The sequence below is a fragment of the Melanotaenia boesemani genome, chromosome 3, assembly GCF_017639745.1.
Source record: "Melanotaenia boesemani isolate fMelBoe1 chromosome 3, fMelBoe1.pri, whole genome shotgun sequence".
Taxonomy (NCBI): Eukaryota; Metazoa; Chordata; class Actinopteri; order Atheriniformes; family Melanotaeniidae; genus Melanotaenia; species Melanotaenia boesemani.
This window is the reverse complement of record NC_055684.1, coordinates 8,195,726-8,215,021: the sequence shown is the minus strand read 5'-3', so window position 1 is coordinate 8,215,021 and position 19,296 is coordinate 8,195,726. Positions and strand designations below refer to the sequence as shown.

At 41.4% G+C, this 19,296-nt stretch overlaps 2 protein-coding genes across 2 annotated transcripts; both read left to right on the top strand.

The window, feature by feature from the left end:
• Positions 1-4,955: 4,955 nt before the first annotated feature.
• On the top strand, positions 4,956-9,829 carry LOC121636489 (MKRN2 opposite strand protein-like). The gene is made up of 4 exons (XM_041980028.1): positions 4,956-5,211; positions 8,553-8,602; positions 8,716-8,884; positions 8,967-9,829. The coding sequence occupies exons 1-4, from the start codon at positions 5,009-5,011 to the stop codon at positions 9,187-9,189; spliced, it is 645 nt and encodes a 214-aa protein (XP_041835962.1). The 5' UTR covers positions 4,956-5,008; the 3' UTR covers positions 9,190-9,829.
• A 244-nt stretch (positions 9,830-10,073) lies between these two features.
• Positions 10,074-18,498, top strand: tsen2 (TSEN2 tRNA splicing endonuclease subunit). The gene is made up of 12 exons (XM_041980007.1): positions 10,074-10,446; positions 11,308-11,374; positions 11,462-11,501; positions 12,809-13,063; positions 14,276-14,441; positions 14,513-14,584; positions 15,811-15,861; positions 15,949-16,093; positions 16,502-16,538; positions 16,624-16,735; positions 16,813-16,902; positions 18,052-18,498. The coding sequence occupies exons 1-12, from the start codon at positions 10,276-10,278 to the stop codon at positions 18,109-18,111; spliced, it is 1,266 nt and encodes a 421-aa protein (XP_041835941.1). The 5' UTR covers positions 10,074-10,275; the 3' UTR covers positions 18,112-18,498.
• The last annotated feature ends 798 nt before the right edge of the window (positions 18,499-19,296 follow it).

Here is a 19,296-nt window from a genome sequence, read left to right as displayed (position 1 = left end):
TGAGCATGAGGGAGGTTGGACAAAGCAAACAACTAAACCCCAGTAGATTCACTGTGTCCACAAGAATATGAAGATTTGGAAAAGAGAACAGGCATTATAGTTTTTGACATTATAGTATGTAAATGTTGATAGCAATTACTGTATGACTATACTATATGCTGTACCACAGTATACTGTGGGCAAATGTTTCAGTCCATCACTGTGCAAATGTACTGTAGTGTTATAATGGAGGGTTAGTCTAACCATTTGTAGGCCTAGCATTCCATGTATATTTCTGTAACTGCATGTTTTTGATGAATTGAAAGACTGCCACATTGGGGAGGGAGAGCAGGTATGTTCTCCCCACACCAAGAGACCCTAATTGTCGATATGGTCCCTAAGAATGCCATTAAACTGAAATTCAGCAGAAGACCATTGAGGACCAAGTAAATTTTGAGGGTATCAGCAGTGTCAGCCTCTCTGTTGTTCGGGTCCTCAAGCATGAACTGTGCACGAAACAGCTGTACCGAGTGCCCACTGGTCACGACTCAGAGTCAGAGAGCAAAGATTCCAGTATGTACAGGTTGGTATATATCCAGACACATTCAGTGCTTATTACTGTAAGTGGTGATTTTACTGTAATGGCTTAAATCACTTTCTTTATCGCTAACAAAACTATGTAAGAAGTCCTGTGGCCTGACCCAGTACAGAGAAATGATGCTGTGGCTGAGTAATGCACTTCTCATCTGTATATGTTTGTACTTTATATTTACAGTAGATGTACTATATACAGGTGCTAAATGCAGGTTTTTTGTTTTGCAACATGCATTTATCTTACAGTGAACAAACATTTTTTCTACAGCTTCATGTCCTGAGCATTGTTTTTCTATGCAGTGTCTAGTGACTGCTCAGGTGTGATTTTTATTTTGACAACATAATTCAGTTTTGGGCTCAGATTAAACTGTTTTGAGATGAGTTTTGTTTTGTGAATGTAGCTTGAAAATTGGGTTTTGTGTTCAGTTTGGAGAAACAAAGAGAAGCTCTCGAGAAATGTGTCTTGGCAATCGAGGAAAAACTGCCTACTGATGGCAAAAATGGAAACGATGTTCCAGTCCGTACTGATGTAAGATGTTTGCAACACGATGTTTTGTGATCTGATCAACATCATCCACCACAACACAACAGGCCAGTGAAGAAGAAGAAGAAGAAGAGCCTTTGGGATGTGTTTGACAGCAGGGTTGGAGAAATCAACCAAGGACGGAGTGTTACTACTGATGTGACTGTTGAAGGTCAGGGCTATCGCTCAGCCCTGTATCTTCCAAGAAGAGATAAACCTCTAGATTACTGGACTCAAAATGCAATCACAGTCTCCACTAAAGTTGGCCAAGACATATCTTTCCATCCCAGCCACACCAGTCCCTTGTGAGAAAATATTCTCCAAAGCAGGAGAGATTATGAGCCAGAGTACAGTTGAGCAGGTCATCTTTCTTAATAAAAATACTTAAAAGTACTGAAGCACCACCTACAAATATTACCGTTTGTGTACAGGAGCATCCCATACACACACTGATTGGTTAAAATATTACATCATTACATACAAATATCACCATAAACCAACACAAGAAGTTACAACAGACGAAGTGACCCAAGACACATGAAAACATTTCAATTTATTGGGATTGATATTTTGAAGGCACATTTTTTGGCCACCAGATGTCACCGTGGTAACGTGTCCTGAACGTTCCCAAAGCTCGATTCTTTATCCTGACAAATTGTTCCAAAACATTTGATCTCCCAAAAGCCTGAAATGGGGCACCACTAAAGGAAAATGGAAACTAATGACTATGCATTGGTGTCAGTCATAAAGGTGTTTTAGTTTGTGCGTATCAATTTAGGAAAAAAATCAATTTCCAACAATGACCTTTGAAAAGTCCTTCAAGAAGCCTGGAGAAGTATTCCTGAAGACTAAAGAAATGACAGAAATCTTGTCTAAGAGAGTTCAGACTGTGATGAAGAATAAAGCTGCTCAGATCAAATATTCATCTTAAAGCTCCTTAGAACAGGTCCTTACTCAGATTACTGGATTTATATGTAGCTATAGTTATTTCCATTATATCTTTTACAAATACTATTTTTGCAAATAAAAGCATCTGCGTACTGCTTCACCACAGACTAAATACGTGTCAGACTATATGCTGAAAAGCTAACTGACGGGGGTCGTGTGTGCTGTTGCTGGACATTGTAGACAAGTGTTCAGTTGTTTACCTGCCTGACTAACATGGTTCGGTCACATGACTCCAGGTGAGAGTGGTTGTTAATCCACATAGAGAGAAAAGGTTGCCGCAGGTGAAACTTGAGACACCTTCTATCTTTTTGTCTCACCTGTCCTGATCAACAGGGTTTTTAGTTCATTCTGCTTCGAAGTCTGTAGACTGCTGGACTGGACTTAAGAGACTTTTTGTTGTGATGTCTTCATAGTCTTCCCTGCAGACAATGGGTAGTGTCACTGAACGCCTCATGGTTTCAGGGAATATGAATGCCGCACATAAAAAATAGCAGTGCGGCCTTCAGCTGAAAGTACACTCTGTGACTCATTACATTTGTCCTCCGGTGAGTATCTGTGTCAGACACACCTGAGCTGACTGATCACATCTCAGTCTGACAGGTGAGATGGAAAAAGTTCTGACAGTTTCCACAGTTTGACTCCAGAAACTGGATTTCCTCTTATCCAGGTAACTTCAGGGTTAACCCTGGATTTTCTGTACAACAAAGCCATTTCACTTCTTATCGGGGTCAGTAAATCCTCTGACGTCTTAACCCGTGTTGCCGGTTCCAAAACACTGGCTATGAAGTACTTATCACAACCCCTTGTTTGTTAAACTAAACCTATGAAAGGCATCACCCATTAAGCCCCAAAATTACAAAGAAAATGGCCAAAAATGGAAAACAGCTGCATCCACCACCACCTGGTGTGACTCTTAGCGGAGGAATTTATGCATACAGTTGGCATTTGTTATCTAATTACTAAACTTAATAAGCATATTATATTATATTATATTATATTATATTATATTATATTATATTATATTATATTATATTATATTATATTATATTATATTATATTATATTATATTAATAGGGAGATTTCATCTGTCCTTCCCCAAGCATACCTGGTTCCAAGTGAAAGAAAGCTATAAAAACATTCTTCAGACTGGTAAGAATTTCTCATCTGCACCTTAGACAAAATGCCCCCAATATCCAATAATTTATTGCTGTAGGCTCAGTGCAAAGGTGTATACGTAGTGCAGCCAAAAAGAGTAAGTCGAAGGGATGGAAAGACAGGTTCGGGGCGACCACAACAACCCTTCATCCCTGTGGAGGAGCTTGCAATGAGCATCAACTCTGACCACCAGATGATGAGGGGCATCCCAGGGGGTTACGTCATTAGACCCGGGTCCAGGTGAAAGCAAAGTCACTATAATGTCCACCTACAATGCCAGTTTGCAAAGGCGGACCTGGAAATGGAATACTTAAAACTGAAAATAAGAAATCCACAGAGACTTAAGGCAAAATTAATTATGACATTGCATAATGAAATGAAAACACAAGATTACTGTTTTTGTCTAAGTTAACATAGCCAGCTAAACAAGCCCGCTTCTTGGAATACCCCCCAGGCCTCAGGTGTGTTTATAGACGCAGGTTTTGGTTGTTAGGTCTATGTTCTATTCTGCTAACTTCTCCTGGTTAATTTGGTTAGTTTAAGTCTTACTTCACTCCATTTTCATGTTCATTCACAGTTTCCTCTGCCACTTACTCCCTGTTTGATTTTGTAGAAACAATTTCTCTCATAATCTGTTAGTTTTGTCTCTTGTAAACAACTGGTTTATACCTGAACACCTTAACTGGTTCCTGTCTGTGTTCCACACCTGGTTCCTGTCCACATGCCACACCTGGTACCTGTTTGAATGCTACACTGGGTTCCTGTCTGAAGACCACGCCTGGTTCTTTTCTGAAATGGTAAATGGTCTGTATTTATATAGCGGTTTACTGTACCTGGGATGATACCCAAAGCGCTTTACATCATACATCACATTCACCCGTTCACACACACATTCACACACTGATGGTGGAAGCTGCCATGGAAGGTGCTCAACCACGACCCATCAGGAGCAATTTGGGGGTTGGTGTCTTGCTCAGGGACACCTCAGCATGAGTTCGAGTCATCTCGAGGTGTCCCGCAACCCTCAGGCCACAAGGCGACCACTCTACCCACTGAGCCATCCCGCCCCACACCTGAAGACCACACCTGGTTCCTGTCTGAATGCCACACCTGGTTCTTTTCTGTAGTCCACACCTGGTTCCTGATTTTGATCTGGTTCATCTGTAACTGTGAAGCTTTATTATGCTTTAAACTGATTTGTAGTCAGGTTACCGAATGATTTTTGATGTTTGAGGATTTCATTCCTCAGGACTGTGAAACTGGACTTTTCTGTCATCACACTGAGATTCTGTGAAGGCTTTCTTAATTAAATACTTTATTAGTTGGAAGTATCTTTCTTTGTTGGCCCTGTTGGTCAGAGTTGGGTTGCACTCTATGTTTTCCTTTTTCCTGTGCTTCAGTCAGACTTACGTTTTAATTAAACTTGCTGTGTTGGCCTGGCCTGATAATCATCACACTGTTGCTGTGGAAACAACAACTTGTTTCTCTGTCAGTGGGTTATTCAGCTCTGGAGGTGAAAGCTGGTTTCCATGGTGATGCTGCCCACACAGTCCAAAGGTCAGCTGTTCAGGCTAAAGCAGCCACAGGTGAATCGTGTCACATGACCGTCTGTCTAACTTTGTGACACCTGATAGGTCGACGCCAGGTGCAGTGATGTCATCTGATAGGCTGTAACCGGGCAACTGGGCAAGGAGGAGGAGGGAGAGTATGAGAAAGGAGAAGAAAGAAGGAGAAAGAGGAGAAACAAGGGACAGACAGGAGAGGAAGAAGAGAGGAGCTGAGTTGGATTAGGAGGAGGAAGAGGAGGCGATGGAGCAGAGTTTAATTCGCTTCAGTCACTGTGAGAAGGAGATCTTCTGCTTCTCGGTTCCTGAGGAGTGTCCAAGCTGTGGCGAGGAGCTAAGGGGAAGCAGACTGCAGGAGGCGCCGGTCAGCCTGCCATCCCCCTTCACCGACGGACACAAGACTTCCTGCTGCCTGCTGGTCGCACCTGCACACAATAACCTCAACAGGTAACCCTGCACAGTCATCTTCACACATCCAGCACCCATCAGAACCTTGCTCTCCATCAGAACCTTGCTGTTAGCATCAAATCTGTTTAGTTTAGTTAAGTTGAACCAGTCCAGAAGTCCAGAGTCAGGGTGAGTTCAGTGGGTTAGGGGGTTAAAGGAGGAGAGTCTGGACTGAGATCCTGTTTGAATAAATATCAGTCTGTCTTCCTAACATGTGATGAAGGTGTTTGAAAGACTGATCTTAGCCCACTCGAGGCCTCCGGTGAGACCTTCACTGGACCTGTTACACTTTAAAATCTGAAATTGGTTTTAATAGAACAAATTTAGTGGTTATAACTTAATTTTAATCTAGTTGTTATTAATATTATTCTTAAACAAGTCATGTATGTTTGAGTAAAAAATGAATAAATGAATAAACTTAAGTTGAATTAATGTAAAAAAAACGAGTACATGAAAAATTGTGATTGTGCTGTTGACTTTCATTAACAACAAATTAAAGATAATTCATTCTATGTATTTTTGTACTTTTACTTTGAGAGTTTAGTAATACTTTTTGAAAGAATACTTTGTTTCTATTTTATTCAATGATTCAAATGACACAAAAAGTTCAGTAAGAGGCAAAAAATTTGAAATAGACTGTCATCATTTCAAATCATACAAACTAAAATGTCATAAAATGTCATCCTTGATGATCTTTATCTCCAACTCTACTTGTGTTAGGAAATGCACAAGTTTTCAGCAAAAAGTTTTCAGACTGGAAATTGTTTATATTTTTTTATTTAGCCTTTATTCAACCAGGAATATTCCATTGAGATGAAGAATCTCCTTTTCAAGGGAGTCCTGGCCAAGACAGGCAGCATCAAATGCAACAGATAGAAAATTACATATTTAAAACACAAATAAGAGACAATGAAGGTTATATTTACAAAGTTCACAAAAACAAGTGCATTTAGTGTTTTTTAGTGTCTTAGTCATTTTCCATTTTTTTTCTGCAACAAATTTCAAGTAGAAAACATGTTCTGGTTTCCATATTGACCTCATATCAGCAATAATCCACCTTTCACAATAGTTTTATTGTCTAGACAACATGTTCTAGACATAAAATACAGTTTATCTGTTAGAATGATGATTGAAGATGAAGATGAGTAACACTGGCAAGTGTTGTGTGGGCCAGAAGAGGACCAGATGTCAGTTGCCAGCCTTGCTTGGATTATGGCAAGCCTTCTGTGGGCCACATTTGGTCCAGATGTCAGTTGTTGGCCTGGACGTAGATTACAGCAAGTATTTTGGTGACCAGAAGTGGACCTGACACAGGAGGCCTTCCTTCTGGCAATTTTCCTATGGACCACACGTGGTGGTCGTGTGGCTGAGTTTTGGCATCCACACTTACACTGAGTCAACACTGCAAGTCAAGGCCAAATTGGGACCAAAAACAAATAAACAAATAAAAAAGAATATTTGGGGCATATATGGGCTAAACAGTTTTTGCTATCTGGAAGATGTTATGGTGAAGCCTGGCTGTATACAAGAAGGTGATGAGATGACTTTATTTCCTGAGGAAGCTGAGATCCTTCAACATGTGCAACAGAACAGAATAGAACTTTATTTGCTACTGCAACAAAAAGTGCTATGAAATTACTAATATGTTGGAGATGAAACGTTGGAGATGTTGTACCTTGTTGCCAGTGTCTTGATCTTTGCCATGGTCTGCTGGGGGAGCAGCATCGGAGTCAGTGAGAGGAATTAGTTTTATAAACTGTTTAGGCAACCTGGCTCTCAAGACAAGACATTTAAGGCTGTGGTGGAGAAGAGAACAGCGGATAAACTGCTATCTGTCATAGATAACCCTGATCACCCTCTCCACCACACACTGGACAGACTCCAGACTCTCTAGTGATTACCTCTCAACCTCTTTTTTTTCATACATCACTGCAACTTTTTTTTTTTTTAATCCCATATTTTCCATAATTTCTTTTTTCATTTTTTTAACCTAAATATTCATTTGTAAATTGTATTTTTTCTTTTCTAATTTTTCTCATAATATTTCTCATAATATTTGTTGGGTGTATAGACGTTTGACATCACATAGTTTATTTAATTTTATTTTCTTTCTATTTCTGTAATTGCTGCTGTAACACAACGATTTCCCAGTCTGGCATCAATATATCTGATTCTGAGACTGACAGAACCAGAGGTTTCTGAGAGGAATGCAGTGATCTAGAGAGAGGAACCTGTATGACCCATAGTGATCAACAGTTCAAGGATGGAGTTCCCTCATCCAACTGGCTCTCTGAGAAAGGAGCAGAGTTTCATCTGGTGGGAATGGTGGGTTTTGATGGGTTTTATCGGTACGGCAGCAGTACCAGCAGTACTGGGTCAGTACTGAAAAGAGAAGATGAGGCCTCAGTTGACTTGATCTCACCCAGTACCATACTTCCAGGAGTGGTTCCATGATGACCCACTATGAGCCAGCCTGTTCCAGTATGATCTGGTCTGTTCCAGTATAATGGGTTAGATTAAATGAATGAAACACTTTATCAATCTCAAAGGAAAACTGCAATGCTGTAAAAAATTTTTTATCTTTTTTATGAAAAAAATTATTATTATTATTTGAAAGATAATTTCTTGTTCTGGCTGCTGGGGGAATGATCTCCTGTACCTTTCTGTCTTGCAGGAAACTTGACGAAGCCTCTGACTGAACACACTCTGTTGTTTCTTCACTGTATTGGGTAAAGGATGTGAAGAATCATCTATTATGTTCAGCAGCCTGTGCAGCATGTTTTTCTGGACAGTCAGCTCCAGCGGCTCCAGAGTTATCCCCAGTACAGAACCAGCCTTCTTGATTTGTTCAGTTTCTTTAAGTCTCTGGTTCTTGTTCTGCTGCCCCAACAGATGATGCAAAGCAGATTGGACTCTCCACCACAGACTTACAGAAGATATGCAACATGCTGGTTTAGCCATTGATTGATCTCAGCTTCCTCCAGAAGTAGAGTCTGCTCTATCCCTTCTTCCAGATGCCTCTGTGTTGCATTTCCAGTCCAGTCTGTTGTCCTACTGAACTCTGGGATACATGTATTCCTCCACCACCTCCACCTCTTCCAGGATGTAGACAGTACTTTTTTTTTTTACTCCTGTTCCTCCTGAAGATGACAGTCATCTCTTTTGTTTGTGTTCAAGATGAGGTGATTGTTTCTGCATCATCTCAGTGACTGACCAGTTCTCTGAAGTCTGGAATGTATAGTGTGAAGAGAAATATTGAAAGTACTGTTATTTATATCACGCTTTTCATAAAATCCAGTTTATTCCAGTATGAATCTTTCCAACTGTTGTTTGTTCCACAGAGACTTTGATGGGATGTCAGATCTGCACACGGGCATCTCCAACACCAAAGGTATGACTCACCTGCTCAGCAGCTGATTTGATTTTAATGTCACACCTGTCCTCCCTTTCCCACCCACTCCCGCTGTGTGGTATTTTCACACCTGCGTATGTGTGTGCATGCAGGTGTGGTGTATAACTACACTCAGGACGGAGTGCGCAGAGATCAGAGCGGGTGGGAGCGCTGCGTCAGCGTCCCCCTGGTCCGACCTGACATGTTCCATCTGCTGGCTCAGTGGGACCAGTACCTAGACCGCTTTTGCAATGGGCCCATGTGGGACCCAGCCTGGCACAGGTAACAAACACCTGACTCGCCTATCTAATCTGACACCTGAAATCCTGTCCACCCATCTGTACAACTGTCTATCATGTCTCAGGTTCCATGAGGAGAAGCACAACTGCTTCAGCTTCTGTTTGCACTTTGTGAATGGCGTCCTGGAGGTGGAGGGTCGCAGCTCTCTGAGCAGAGATGACTTCACCCGCAGCTTCATCCTGCCGAAGATGAGGAGGGTGTCCAAATACACCACGCTGCTCCAGCACATCCAGAAACACCAATACTACATGGTGGACAGACAGCAGGACGCAGCATCCACCAGTTAAACCAGCTTGTCTGTTACCATGGAAAACGCTCCATCACACTGAATTTTATATATGAAAAGTTTTTAAAGAACCCAGCCGACGTTTCCATGGGAACGGGGAGCCTGCCAGACCAACATCCATTGTAACAACGCCCCTGTTTGACTGGTTTCAATGGCAACTCTGGTCTACACAGGAAACAGGACATGCAGTTCAGCTTGTAGTAAGAATAGACTGAAACACTTTCAGCTCTTCATCCTCATCACAGTGATGAAGCTCGTCTTTGATCTGAAAGTCCAGCAGCTCCATGTGTGCATGTGTTCCTGTGACCACATATAAACAGTTTCAGAGACAGTTGGACTTTTTGCTCTGGGAAAAGGAAGGACCTGAAACTTCTGAGAAATAATAGTGAGAGTGAAACATCTTGTCTTTTGTTCTCATTAAATAAATAAATAAATAAATAAATAGAAATCATTCATCTGAAGAAAATAACAAAAACTGTAAACATGTTTTTGTTTTGTTCTTTTAGACTGATGATTATGTGTGAGCTCCAAGAGACGATAAAACACAGAAAAACAGAACTGACAGAGAACAAGAGATGAAACTGTGGAACGTGTTTCATTAAACGGATAAAAAAAAGAGAGAAGACAAACTGAAAACTTAAAAAAATAAAATAAAATTAATTCAAGCTGTTTTGTCGACTCACAACAAAATAATCGAAGATATAAAAGTTATTAGACATTTTTACAAAATCTGACACAATCGTTTTTATGATTATTTGTTTTCGTGTTTTACTTGGTGCCAGTAAACAAAAAATGAAGAAATTAGCAAGAGGCCGATGTCCCAGTCGGACAGATATTGGGTGGCACCACAGCTTCCGGCAGAATAATTAAAGTCGGAGACAGTCACGTGTTCACATCTGTTAAGCGAAGCTAACGGACTAACATGCTAACACACTATTTACATAGAGCTGTAATGAGCTAACTGCTAACACATTATTCACATAGAGCGTTAATAAGCTAAGAGGATAACTGCTAACTCCGCAAATAGGCCGGATCAGGTAAAGACATCCCGGCACGGTCTGATCCAGTTCGCCTTGGTCCCCGCAGCATGCAGGCGGACTTTCGCGCTCCTCGGCGGCGGACCCGGGTTCACGAGGACTTTGAGGCGCCGCTGCCAGTTAGCCGGATCCCGGAAGAAAGGACCCACTACCGGGCGGAGCTCATCAACCAGCACGTGCTAGTCTGTCATCCGGACCACATCCAGAAGATCCACAACCAGGTCTGATTCACATCCTGTAGAACTAACTTCCGAATTCAAACATGATCCACAGGAGATCAGTTTAACTACAATATCAGTAATGATCAGAAACAGAGACTGAATAAAAACTGATACAATCAGAGCTGATCAACAGTATTGATACACCTGTGTTAAATACTTTATTATAATTGAAAAGTTTATTAATGTGACAGAAGAAGGAATGAAAGTCCACTGCAGTTTAAACCAGGTCCGAGTTAATCCACATCATGAAGAACATGAAGTCTACGGGAGTTTGCTGGTTCTCTGGTTCATCCAATTCCATGTCTGGATTCTTAGTATCATTAAGCTGGTTTACTTTTAACTGGGATGTGTGCCATAGTAACATATACTGGAGCAGGTGAGGTGTACTGTCAGATCACATCAGCTGATGGATCAGTTATTTATTTCTGTTAGTCTGAGAAGAACAGTGGCTGCTGCTCAATAATCTGATTAACATCAGCAATCAGATCAGTAACACAAAAATGAACTCTTTTCATTTAAGTGATGGTTGTAAAAATCAGTTCCAGATCTTTCTACAGGAACAAAATTCTTTTCTTTAGGCACCATTGGGATTTCCAGCTTTGGTTTCTAGCATCTGTTGCCGTGGTGATACACCTGCATAATAAGTAAAATTCTGATCATTCAGACCAGAACCTGGAGTTACTGGTCACTAATCCTCTTTCTTAGTATAGGGTTCTGGTCTGGAGTTTGCAGCTCCACCTGTAGATATCACTCCATCCCCACGCTGAGCGCACCTGAAGCTCAGCTCCTCATTGGCTGTTACATGTGGTATGTTTGGTCCTGTGGCTCGACTCACAGCCTAGACCGGTTCTCTTGTTTCAGGGTTATTTTGGAAAAGGTGTTCTATCAAGAGCCAGACCTGAACACAGCATTTCCGACCAATGGGAACGTGAGTTTACACCTGCACAGTGACATCATCAGTTTGGTCCAATCAGTGCAACTCTCTGCAGTCAGCTGATTTGTGTTTCTGTTACAGAGCATCAAGGTTTGTTTCTACCTGTCATCTCTCAGTCCAGGTCAGTGACATCACATCCTGCTTGTTTATATGATGGGCCTGTTCCAAAAAGGAAGTTCAATTGAGTCTATAAAGAAACTCTGGGTTAACTTACTCTGAGCTGAGCAACTCTGAGTTTTCAGTTCCAGGTCAGTTGCTGTGAGTTGGTTCAATCAAAACTAAGTATCTTTGCCCACAGTTAGGAACCTCAATAAAAAGCCATTATCAATGGAGCCCAGATACCTGGATTCACCATGGCAACCACTGACAGCAAGCTACTCATTTTATATGATTGGAGCAAGAGTTTCTTATTGAAGCACATGCGCGATACAAAGAGGTATTTCTTAAAGAAGGGAACACTGCTGCTGCTTCTAAGGACGGAGAAGCATCATAGAAGAAAACTGCTGGCCCAGTCAACCTGGACGTTGGAATCCACTGCTCCACTGAACATTTAACTTCCTTAAAACTGCCACATGTGGATTAAAATATTGGTGGATAGAACTAAATCTTAGTTTTAAGTAGATTCAATTCCACTGGGGAAAAACACACATGGAGGAAACTGAAAATGAAGCATAAAAACATCTTTTAATAAGGTCTTGTATTTTAGCTACTAGACCTTAACTGTAAATGTCCTTTATTACGGGAGGAGGAAGACGATGGTGAGAAGACGCATCTGCTGGGATCCAGAGGTCGACAGTAGACCTCTACCATCACACATTTATGGAATTATAATTTCAGGCATGTGTCATGACTCAACACACTATCGTCTTTTTAAAATGTTCTGTGCTGCCAGCATTATGAAAAAGTTCACATTTACTAAAGAAATTTAATCTAAATCAGGCTGAGACAACATCTCATACGCCTGTTGTGACCTATTGTGTATTTAGGGCTGGAGAATACGAGTGACTGCGAAACTGTACCGTTTCATGAAACAATAATCAGGAAATGATAACAGGTCTGATTGAGTTCTGAAAAATCTTCTTCTAATGTAAGTCATTGTGTATTAATTTAGCTTTGAAATCTCTGAAATCACGTAGCCATTGACAGCCCATGTCTGACAGCTGCTTCAGGTGAGAGGAAACAAGTAGAAACTCAGAGTTTTTTTTATGGGGAACCTGCCAGCTAGGAGTTTCACTTCACAGAATCAGTTACCATGGTAACAGACTCGAAGTAAGACTTCAGTCACTTTCTGGAACGAAAACAGTTTCCCTCAACTCAGGATTGACATACTTCATACAAGGTTTTAACATAACTCGCTTTCTGGAAGAGGCCCAATGACTGCACATCCTGATTGTATACACGATGGCATCACATCTCATGCCTTCACAGGTACAAAGAGTTGCTCAAGTGGGCGGAGTCAGCTCTCTCTGCTCAGGGATTGGATGAAGAGGTTGTCAATCAAACACTCATCAAACTGATGAATCCTGTGGAGATGGAGGATCTGAGGAGGGAGGTGGGAGGAGGAAAGGAGGAAGAGAAGAAGACAGATGTGGAGGTGGTGGGGTCAGATGGAGGACTTTGTAACTATGTTAACAGACTGGGGACGGAGTCAGAGGCGGAGCCAGAGGCCAAGAGAAGCTGCAGGTAGAGTGGACAAATGTTACAGGAGATCAAGATTGAAAAAAAAAAGAAAAGTAAATCCATGCATCTAATAAGATATATATATATATGAGTGTGTGTGTGTATATTTATATATATATTTTTTGTTATTTTGTTTATTGCTTGCATATTTTTTAAATAATTTATTTCTACATTTATAATTATTTTCTACATTTATTTTTTTGTTTAAATAACATCCTGTCTTGATGACATCATATCCTGTCTGCAAATGTGATGACATCACACCTCACAGCATGACTGGTCACCTGCCAGAATCTGGTTCTGGGTTCTGTTTTAGAACCAGATGTATTCCATGAAGCGGGATCAGGGGAAGATCTGGCTTATTTCAATGAGTCTGGCTCATCAAAGTGAGAGTTGTGTTCCATCAGTGTGGCTTAAATTAGTCCCAGCTCAGTTGCCATGGTAACTAGTGCTGGTGAACAAGTCTGCTTGGGAACAGGATAACTGTTCAGCTTATTCAAGTCTGTCCGATGGTCCAAAACGGGACTCCCAAAGAGAGTTTCTCCAGATAAATTCCACACTTTCGCTGATTATGTTGTGTAATAAAATAATTAAAATAAAAGTATTTTCATTGTTTCTAAAATAAATAAAAACATTGATCTTGTTAAAGTAAAGCAATATATACAAATACACTACCGTTCAAAAGTTTGGGGTCATTTTGCCATGGGATTCAATGGGGAAGTGACCCCAAACTTTTGAACAGTAGTGTAGCTGCAACATACAATATATTTAAGAAGAAGGAAAAAAAATTTACCAGTTACACAGAGACGCCCCCCAAGCTCTGCTCCTGAGTGGTTGGTATAAAAAAGAAAGTGGTCAATTATGGTCAGGCTTGTTTAAGCAGTACAGAGTACAGCTGCACAGAGGAAATGTGAGTGTAAAATAAATAAGTTTGAAAAGCCTTTATGGAACGACCAAAGGTTTAATGCATAGGTGGAGCTGGTTTGAGTTTCATGGAATACCCCCCAGGCCAGTTTTCAGTGATCTGACCAACATAAACTGATTCCAGTTTAAATGGTCCGTCCAGTTCAGTCGGCTGGTTTTGAATTGGCTCACTGGTGCTGATCTTTGAATTGGTTCTGGATGTGAAGGAGGACCTGACTGGTGGTCCAGAAGATCAGCAGGGACTTCTCTGAGATCAGTCCAGTTTTCACACGTCTTCCTGTCAACTTCCAGGTCAGACCCATTGGACCTGATTCCTCACCATGACCCTGATCCCAGCTTAGACCAGGTCTCTGACTCCAGCTCAGATCCTGGTTCTGATTCATCCTCTGACTCTGAACCTGATCCTGGATTATCTGTTCCAGGTCCTGGTTTTGTCCTAGTGGTCTCTGAAAGTGAGGTGAGTCTTGATCTGAGGCTGCTATTTGTTGTTGTTGTTGTTGTGTCATGTTTGTTGTTGTGTATCTGCAGACTGGAGGGGCCAGAGAGGTGAGGCGGAGTCCACTGTCCCTGTCAGAGTACCTGCAGCTCAGCCTGGAGGAGGTAACACACACATGGGGGTATTCCAGAAAACGGGTTACTGGTTATACTGGCTATGTTAACCCAGATTAAACGGTAATCTTGGGTTTTCTGTTCTAAAATGGTTAATCTAGGTAAATTAATACAGAACCATGCTGGGAACATAACCTGGTAGGGGGTAGGTTTTGTACGGGCTATGGCCAACTTATTCCCAGCATAATGATTTCATGGAAGGTCACATATACATGATCAAATCTGTCAGAACAACTTTAATTAAAAGATAAAAACAGGCAACTCTGTTTTCAATATATATTTTTTTATTTCAATTATTGTCTGGCAACTTCCCCATTTGCACGCTTCATTCATTTTGGCCTATTTCTCCATGTATTTCTTGTCTCCATCTTCAATTTTAAGTATTCCATTTCCAGACCACCTTTGCGATCTGGCGCTAGAGGTGGCTTTTATAGGAGTTCCTTTGCAGTCATCTAACCCACAGACACAGCCGAAACATGTTTAGCATTCAACAGGGTTAGAAACATTTACTTATGCAAAATGGGATGTACCTGGCTCTGATGATGTACCCCCAGAAGCCCTCCATCATCAGGCAGTTCTGATTGATGCTTACCACGAAGACAGGTTCAGGTCGCCCTGAACTTGTCTTCCACCTCTCCACTGTCTTCTTATTGGCTGTGAAATACTTATACCCTTATGTGGCAAGCCTACAGAAATATCTATGAAAATTATCGGCTACCAGCAGAATTTTGTCCAGGATGCAGGTGAAAAATTCCTACCAGTCTGAAAATATTTTTATTTTTTTAATATTTTGGTGATGGACAGGTTACATCTGATAATATAATACAATACAATATGATCCCTGGCTAAAAAAAAAAAAAAAGTCACTATCAAAAAAAGGTCAAACACTATTTCATTGGACTATCTTTAACTTAGATTATGGCAGCATTTGCTGCAGCGTTGTTTCAACAAGCCTCTGCAGTGTCGCAAGATTTATTTCCATCCAGTGTTGCATTAATTTTTCACCAAGATCTCATATTGATGATGGGAGAGTCCGACTACTGTGCAAAGCCTTCTCCAGCACATCCCAGAGATTTAGGTGTAGACCCTGTGGTGGCCAATTCATGTGAAAAAATTATGTTTCGCACCCTCTGAACCACTCCTTTACAATTAGAGTCCCCACTACCAGTCTGCATACATGTTTGTTTACCAGTTTACCTGTCTCTCTGCACGTACAGGCATTCTTTCTGGTCTACAGTCTGGGCTGCCTGTCCGTCTACCTGCATCAGGTAACCATCCGTCTGTCTTCAGCCCGTGTTGAACACCTGTAGAATCTGTTTTCAGGAACTGACCTTCACTGTCCTGTGATTGGTCAGGAGCCCCTGTCAATCATCCAGTTGTGGAGGAAGTTCCGGTCACTGCATCCCGACTTCATCAGCTCATACGCTGCCTATCATCATTTTCGTAGCAAGGGGTGGGTTCCAAAAGGAGGGGGTGGGGCCAAGTATGGCGTTGATCTCAGTAAGTCCAACACACATCGACATCGTAACTGATGTTGGTGCTTTAATGTGATAGTTTTAGAGAAATGTTTATGAATTTTTGCTGAAAAAAAAAAAAGTCTGCACAGAAGGTGACATCACATTAAACTGTTGTGCCAAATGTTTTTAGAGGAACTGGATTATTCTGGTTTTGATCAATCAAATCAAACTCCAGTCAGATCAGCTGCTTCTCAATTCAGATGTTAGAGAGTTTTTCCCAGAAACACCTGAATTCTCTCACTGAAAACATGAGCTGCATCTATGATGTCAGGAACAGAGATGGAGGTGCATGGGTGGGTCCATAGTCAGATGAGTTGAGGGTCAGTGGGTGGGGTTTGTTGTGGTAGAAGGCGTAGTCAGACAAACACTCACTGACTGTGTCTGTTTTCAGTGCTGTACAGGAAAGGACCGCCTTTCTACCACGCCAGGTAACACACACTGATGTCCGATGGACCTTCATTTTCTGAACTGAAGTCCCGCTTCTGATCCGATGTCTCTGTCTTCTTTCTGTAGTTACTCAGTGGTCGTTGAGCAGGCAGATGAGGCGTTCAGGGGCTCCACTTTGCGTCCATTTTCATGGCGTTCCCTGGCAGCTCTCAGCAGGATCACCGCTAACGTCTCCAAGGTAACAGTGTGTCATGTGTTTTCTGTTAGATATTGCTGCTCGTGTTGCTCTCTGATGCAGAGCTTTGTGATTGACAGGAGCTGATGTTGTGTTACATCATCCGTCCAGCTGACCTGTCAGAGGCAGAGCTGGACTCACCTGTGTGTCTGAGCAGACTGAAGGTCCAGGTAACAAATCCAGCTCACCATTTCTAAAGTTAAATTCCGTGATTGTATCCGTGTTTTCCACATTGGAAAAATCATAGGGTCCTAATAAGCAGTTTAGTTTTAAACACCAACACTGAACATGGATGAAGAAATGTACAGAAATGGTAGCCTGACATTGATGAAGTTAGTTTCTGATTTGTGACAAAAGCCAATTCCACTGCTTGTTGTTTGGGGGACCTTTGACCACATTAGACCAGGTTATGCTGGAAAGCTACAATACTGGATGTTTGAATCTGGACTGAATTTTTCTACAGAGCTTGTAGATTCATTAAGGCTTGTTTTAGGTATTTGTTGTTGGCATCTAGATTTCATCAGGCTAGGTCCTGTTTAAGATCATTTCTTACATATTGATTATTTTAGCCACCTACTGACCTTTCTCGGTATTACTGTTTTAAATAAATAAGTGCTTTAAAGTAAAGGTTCCTTTATGCTCCCTTCACGTGCGTAAATAAGTCCATATGATTCAAACGTCACTGCCCTCATGCTTTCATGTGTCCTCACATCAGCATGTTTGTTAGCCAATACATCCACCAGAGGGCAGTGCAACGCTAGAGGGCTTCTTCTTCTTTGTTCTTGTTGCTGGTCACACGTCAGCTTTACTGCTCAACACTGCCCCCATGTTTTCTGGTGATACTCCCCTTTTTGCTATGTCGGGCTACGCATCCTCAAGAGTGCTGAAAACGGACCAAAGTCCACATGTAAAGGATGCAAGGCTCAGTATCCGTCTTAGCTTGGATCCTAAATTGACCTTAACGCACACGTTCATACCCTGATGGACAGACTGAGAAGCAACATTGGGTTCAGTGTCTTGCCCAAGCGCACTTCAGTATATAATCTGGTGAAGCCTGGCGTCGGTGCACTGGCCTTCGGTTATTAGACGACTAACCAGTCAGGTGGAAGACTACAGATTAACACAGTCTGTTTTCTACCTGTTATGGGCCATTATGAAACAACGTGACATATTGGTTTGAACTAATTAGAGCCTGAAGAAAGAAAACTTCATGCTCTGTTTTTCTTTTAACCACTACACAACAGCTGCTGATACATGCATATTGATTAATTGATTGAATGATTATCCATTTAATGAAGTTTTTTTTTTTGTCCCTACAGGAAGTAATTGTCAGCCGGTGGGTTTCCTCCAGAGAGCGATCAGAGCAGGAAGACATATGATTGGCTGAAAGGAGAAACAGTGATGTCACAGAGTGGGAACCAATCAGAAAGAAGATGGACATGGAACATGTCTCTGGTTGGTTCCCCAAAGTCCTTGGGTTGAAGATAAGGTTCAGTCACTGAGGACAGAAGAAGAGTCCTTCAGTCATGAAGATGATGGACAGTAGACTCTGAGTCTGTGGAGTAGAAACGTTGTGGATTTCTGGTCCTGTAGACCAGCAGACAGCAGCAAGGCAGCGCTTCACGCATCGGGTGCTTGGTTTCACCCCCTCTCAATGGTCAGGAAACAGGAAGTGTCCACTGACAACCTCACACTTCGCTAAATGCTACGTTGGACTCAAACTTAATTTCCTTCAGTTTGATTAATTTATTAAAGTACATTTCTATGATCTGTGTGTCTAACTGGTTACAATGGTTACGGGAGGTCCAGTGAGTCTTCATTAAAGTAAATGAAACATTTATTTACATTCTCGTTCTGTCAAAAAATCAGAAAACGGAGCTCCTCTGCCTCCTCCTCCCTAAATCTGGTGTTGCTGCTCTACACCACCATCCTGTCAGTAATAGCAGAAAACAGTGAAACTCTGAGACACTGTTGGTTTTTAGTGCTTAAATCAGGGCTCAGAGGAATCCAAAGAACCAGAAAGTAGCGGCAGAACAACTTCATTAGACAAAACAAGCTGGATCACAGCAGCTTCAAAACTTCAGCTCAGAGACAAACCTCTCATTTTTCAGTTTGATCATACTCAGAGGGGGTGAAGTGGTTGTGTCCTCATTCACACCGGGTTCACATGGAATGTGGTTTGGCCACATAGAAAAATCTTAATATTAAGGACCCCATGCTCACTTGATCTCACATATCTTATTGATATAAAACAAAAATTGACAAAATTATTTTTTCATCTGGTGTTATAAATGTGTTTGAACAAATGTGTTAAGGAAAAAGTTGTGTTGGATTTTATTCTTATTTAACAGCCTCCATGAGCTCACCTCCTTTCACATCCTCAGCAATCATGATGATGGTGCTGTGTCTGAAACTAAGGACTAAGGACCAAGGGGTTCATGATGTTAAGCTTTATTTATTTCAAGTCATTAAATCTGAGTCAAGTGCAGCTAATATATATATATATATATATATATATATATATATATACACACATATATCATGTATGACAATAGATCATTAGG